At 40.1% G+C, this 6,000-nt stretch overlaps 1 protein-coding gene across 1 annotated transcript in view; it reads right to left on the reverse strand.

Annotated features, from left to right (window-relative positions):
* Nucleotides 1-6,000, reverse strand: part of KCNQ5 (potassium voltage-gated channel subfamily Q member 5) — a gene marked incomplete at its 5' end in the record, with an annotated part of 638,988 nt that overhangs the window by 82,521 nt on the left and 550,467 nt on the right. The window contains one exon of the mRNA XM_045294328.1: nt 364-458. Coding sequence (XP_045150263.1) covers nt 364-458 — 95 coding nt within the window. The remainder of the gene's footprint in view (nt 1-363; nt 459-6,000) is intronic.

Genomic DNA, 6,000 nt, shown 5'->3' on the forward strand with positions numbered 1-6,000 from the left:
ATCTCCTGGGATCAGGTGATGAATGGAGGGGGTTAATAATCACTGTGTTTCAAGACCTTTAGAATTCTGTTGGGTATTAAGAGATGAGACGTTAGCAAATATGCATGAATTAGCAAAAAAAAATCTATAAAAGTTTAGATTGATTGAAGTCTTTAAGCCTCCCTGTGGATGGCAAGGAGTAATACTGAATATATTTAATTTTGTGCCTGAGTTGCTGCTAAACAGTTTGGAATCTTTCAAAGAGCAGGAGAGACTCAGATGAGCCAAAATCAACATGTAATATTATGGTTACTACTACACATGGCTTGTTTGACAAACTTGCAGAGACTTGACGACAGCACCAGCTGTCACACTGATACCTACTTGGTAGGGCTGCAGGTGTGCAAGGCCTTCAGGTGTGGCTTCCAGGTGGCAATGGAAACAGACTTCTCATCAGCTGCATAACTCCGCCAAACGCACTGCACACAAGACACATGGGGACACAAACAAGAGAAACAAAAGAGAGCACAAGTTAGAAAGAACAGGAAAAATAAGATGGTTAACTTAAGGCACATTAAGAATCTTTTCCTGTTTAAAAAATTGTTCATATTTTGTCCTGTCTTTAGCAGTTTTATTGGCACTTAATCCACATGTCACACAATTCAATAGTTGAATCATAAGAATCTTTTCGTTGCTCCTAAATTCCATCACTTCTAAGTTCAATCATAAGCATCTTTTCCACACGACTAAAGGGTGACGAAGACTGTCTGTCTGTCATTGGCTTTTCGCTGACTGTTAGATGTAGTTCATGACATTCGTAGACTTGATGTTCACCACAACTCACACTAACCCCCAAAGTTCAAAAAGCACAACAGCAGGTACCTCCTCCATTAGGGAAACATATAATGCTATGCTAAATTCATTCATCACTCTAAATAGAAACTCTACTGGATGAATAATAACTCATCACTGCCCCTCTCCCATCCTCTAATCTACTTTTGCCTCTACTAATTTGCCTATTCTGGACATTTCATATCATGTCAAGAATTTCTTACAATTTCTGTCTTTTTGTGCCTGACTTATTTAACTTAGCATAATAATATCACCTTTCAGTTATTTTGTACTACATGTCAGAAGTTTATTCTGTTTTTTCCTACTGAATTTTTGTGTGTATCTATACATCTATATCTATCTATCTATCTATCTATCTATCTATCTATCTATCTATCTATCACATTTTTATGCCCCATTCATTGCTGAATACTTGGACACTGTCCATCTTTTGGCTATTATAAATAATACTGCCATTAATATTGGTGTATAAGTATCTGTTTTCATTTCTTTTGAGTAAATATCTAGGAGTGAAATTGTTGGGCCACATGGTGTGGTAGTTACATAATCCCTTGTTCAATGTGGGACTATTAAGAGCTAAACGATGAAGTTTAGCCTGTCAATCAGGTCACAGCTTGATGACCTCATTTGGAGGTGCTAGGGGGATAAATAGCTCACTGGAGTTGGAACACGTGCTCACTCCCTGTGAGACATTCCTGCTGATAAGACACTCGGAGCTACACTAGTGCCCTGAAGCTGGAGGAGCCATGTAGAGACCCCTGCCAACGCTGAGATGCTTATACTGCCACTGGTTCCACAAGATTTCCCACCTAATGGCCTGTGACCTTCCTGCATTCGGTGTCATTGCATGTGTTTCGTGAGTCTGAAGAGGACCTTATAGATTGGTGTCAGACATATGGGCTGATATCGGACTTAATGGACTTGATCTGGACTGGGTTGGGATGTTTTCTCAATATACAATTGCTCTTTTATACACATATGCGTGTTTATGAATTTGTTTCTCTAGTCAACCTGGACTAGCACACATGGTAATTCTATGATAGCAGCAAATTGTTTTACATTCCCACCAGCAACAAGAAGTCTGTTTTGTAGATGAGATGATACAAGCTGAGCTAAATTAAGAAGCTTTCACAAGGTTCATAGAATTTAGACAATACACGTTGAGATGGCTTGGCTCTTGGGTCTACAATCTCTGTACTGGTTCTTTCTGACTGCTTGATGACTACTATAGGGAAAACTCATTTGAGAGATTGCCTGAATTTACCTTCCCAAACAGATTTTGGTAGATTTCTTCCTATGTTACAAGTCTGTAAACGTGTCTAATGATGAGGTGTTTATTAAAATTAAAATTTTCTGAGAGATAATTTATTTCATAATTCATTAATCAAAGATTTATTTTATGTGAAAAATTTATTGACTCATAGTGATCCTGTGTAGAAAAGTATTGAAACACTGCCTGGTTGCAATAGCTGCACCCATTGCAAGAGATCTTGCTGTCTTTTCCTGTGCTGCTCTTCTAGTTCAAGTATGATGTCCTCCAGACACCAGGCTCTCCGATCGCTGACTCCACAGGAACCTATTGTGCATCCAAGTAAAATCAAGTCCTTCCATTTTTATCCATTTTTCAGGATGCTGATGATTGGTCCAGTTATGAGATTTTTGTTTTCTTTATGCTGAGATGTAATCCATTCTGGAAACGGTATGTATTATTTGATCTTTAGCAGTAAATGATTCAAGCTCTTCACTTTCAGGAAGCAAGATTGTGGCACCTGCCTATCTCAGGTTGTTAACGAGCCTTCTTCCAATCCTGATGCTGCCTTCTCTTTATATAGTTTAGTTTCTTGAATTATTTGCTCAACATAGAGATTGAATAGATATGATGAAAGGATACAACCCTGATACATACTTTCCCCGATCTTATTTATTTATTTAAATCATTTTATTGGGAGCTCTTACAGATACCCTAATATTCCGTAGTCCAATCACATCAAGCAGTATTGTACAATTGCTACCACAATCAGTTTCAAAACGTTTTCTTTCTTCTTGAACTCCTTGGTATCAGCTCCCCCATTATCCCCTCCCTCCCCAGCCCTCCCTCCCAGGAATCCTTATTAATTTATTGCTTGTATCTTACATTATCCATTATATCCACTCACATATAATTCTGGTGTTTGAGCCCCTCAGTGGGTTTATACAGTCATCAATGCTATTAGCTCCTCCTTCCCACCCTCCACCTTCCCATACCCTCAGGGCTGTAATTCTCATGTTTGGTGTTGGAAGGGGATTGGAAGTTTGGGGTTGGAAGAGTGGACAGTTTGACCACATTGCTGAGGTTGTCTTTGGAAACTGACTTAGCTCAGTGTCCACAGCAAGAGGAGACAAGAGCTCTGCTCTGGATCTCCGGCCTGCTCAAGGGTCTCCAGCCTTCTCTGGCTCTCTAACTAGCAGCCACATTCTCTTCATTTTCTGATCTAACAATGGGAGCATAGTGTGGGGAACAGAAGGATTTCTCTTAAGTTGTCTCCCCAAAATACATGCCAGATTTAGCTTGAGACTGACTGTTCACTAGGCGGTCAGCGTCTGACTCACCCTAAGTAAGGCCCACTCCCTTCTGATAAGGATAGCAGTTGTCTGTTTACTTGCAGGAGATACCAGAGAGGGCAAACCCGCCCAAGGATGACCAAGGTTAGGTAGCCAGTATCGGCTGTCTAGATCAAGCAGAGACCACTGTTTATCCCACAACAAATGTGGGCACACCCCTAGGCCATCCCCCTCCTATTGATTGTATTGCCTATGTTGCTACCCCTCCCTATGACTTAGGTTATAGTAATTGTCTGTTTTATTGTATGAGACACCAGAGTGATCAAACTTGTTCTAGGATGAATTGTATTGCCCCTTTCTGTGATGTATGATTCTGTAATCAGATCCCCCTAAAATGATATGATGTGTGGTTAGCAATAAATAATGAGGCTCCCTGGTTCTCAGGAGGGCGGCTGAGGAAGGAGGGCGGCTCCCATAAGAGAGGTAGATGAAAAGGCTGTTCCCATGAGGGTGGTGGACGAGAGGTTCTGCTCCCGTGAGGGAGGCGGCTCCTGGCAGCCGGGTTCCTCCCACGAGGACCACCAAGCGGGGCAGAGGTGAGCAGTGGTACCATGTAATATGTCTGACTGTATTATTGTATTATCTCTCATGCTCTCGATGACTTTAATATAATGCTTATATATCTCAACCGTACAATTGTGCATTACCGAACCCAGAAGTAGTATTACTGAGCCAGTGAGTTCTAGTAGCGGGTGGGGCTGGCACCCCACTCCCCCACGCACCATTTTAATTTAAAACTACAGCATAGAGAGGGTGATTCTACATGGGCACCATCTTCCCGTACTTTTCCTGATTTTAAATCATGCAGTGTTCCCTTGTTGTATTTGAATAAGCGTCTCTTGTTCCATAATACATTCTGCATGAGAACAATGACGTTTCTAGAATTCCACTTTTTCTCAAAGTTATCCAATATTTTGTTCTGATCCACAAAGCCAAATGCCTTTGCATAGTCAATAAATCACAGGTCAACATCTGTCTGATTTCAGACAAGCTACACCTACCATCAACACTGATATCCTTCATACTACATTGTCATCTGAATCTGCTTGAATTTCTGACTGCTTCCTGCTGATGTACTCCTGTATCTGTTTTTGAATGATCTTCAGCAGAGTTTACTTGCGCGTGATATTGATATTGCTTGATACTTTTCACTTTCTGTCGGATCAGTTCTTCCAGTTTGTTGGCCAAATAGCTGTCGTCCAAATTTCTTGGCATAGACCAGTGAGCACTTTCAGCATTGCATCTGTTTGTTGAAATATTTCGATTTGTTTTCTGTCAGTTCCCAGAATTTTTTTTTTTTTTTTTTTTGGCCAATGCCTCCAGTGCAGCTTGAACTTCTGCCTTCTGTACCCTTGGCTCTTGATCGCGTACTCCCTCCTGAAAGGGCTGACTGTGGACCAAGTCTAGCACGGCGGTCTGTGTACTCCTTCAGCCTTCTTTTAATGTTTCTTGTGTCCCTCAATACATTGCCCATAGAATGCTTCAATAAAAACCTGAGGCTTGATTTTTTTTTTTTTTTTACTGTTCTTTCAGCTTGAGAAATACCACTCATGTTTTTTTTTGTTGGCTTTCTAACTCCAGGTCTTTGCACACTTCAGTATATGGTTTGTTTCTTGAGCTGCCCTTTGAAATGTTCTGTTTAGTTTTTGTACTTCATCATTTAAAGCATGTGCTTTATCTACTTTAGGTTGTAGAACAAGTTTCAGAGGCTCTCCTGACATCCATTTTGGTATTTTATTCTTTTTCTGTCTTTTTTAAGGACCGTTTATTTCTTCATGTCTGATGTCTTGGAGGTGATCCCAAAACTCGTCTTGTATTCAGTCATTAGTGTTCAACACAGCTGTTCTTGAGAGAGTCGCTAAATTCGGAGAGGATACACTCAAGGTCATACTTTGGCTCTTGTGAACTTGTTATAATTTTCTTCAGCTTCAACTTGAACTTGTATGTGAACAACTTGTGTTGTGTGACTCACAACAGTCGATCTCTGCTCTTGTTTGGATTGATGATGTTGAGCTTCTTCATTTTCTCTTTCCACATGATTCCTATAGATTTCCACATATACCTTTTGTATTGTTTTTAAAAAGGCATTTGCAGTGAGTGAGTTGGGCTTGCAAAATTCTATCATGTGATCTCCAGCATCATTTCTATCACCAAGGCCATGATTTCCAACTACTGATCCTTCTTTGTTTCCAAAATTTACATCTTAGTCACTAGTAATTATCAATGCATTTTGATCACATGTTTGATCAATCTCAGACTGCAGAAATTGGCAAAAATATTTAATTCTCTCATCTTTGTCATTAGTGGTTGATGCAGAAATTTGAATACATATCACTATCAGCTACACATTCCTGGGTGTGAACTCCACAGGAATGCTCCTACACAGCCAACAGAAGACATGCACAATGATGTTCAAAACAGCACTCTTCTTATTAAATGGAAAGCTGACAATGCCCAAATATCTATCAACACTGGAGTGGATAGATATATTGTTCTGTTTTCATACAACAGAATAGCACCCCACAATATGGATGAACGTCACACAAATCATGAGTAAGAGAAAACAGA

The sequence above is a fragment of the Echinops telfairi genome, unplaced genomic scaffold, assembly GCF_000313985.2.
Source record: "Echinops telfairi isolate 266 unplaced genomic scaffold, ASM31398v2 ScPeMD7_3533;HRSCAF=4204_0, whole genome shotgun sequence".
Lineage (NCBI taxonomy): Eukaryota > Metazoa > Chordata > Mammalia > Afrosoricida > Tenrecidae > Echinops > Echinops telfairi.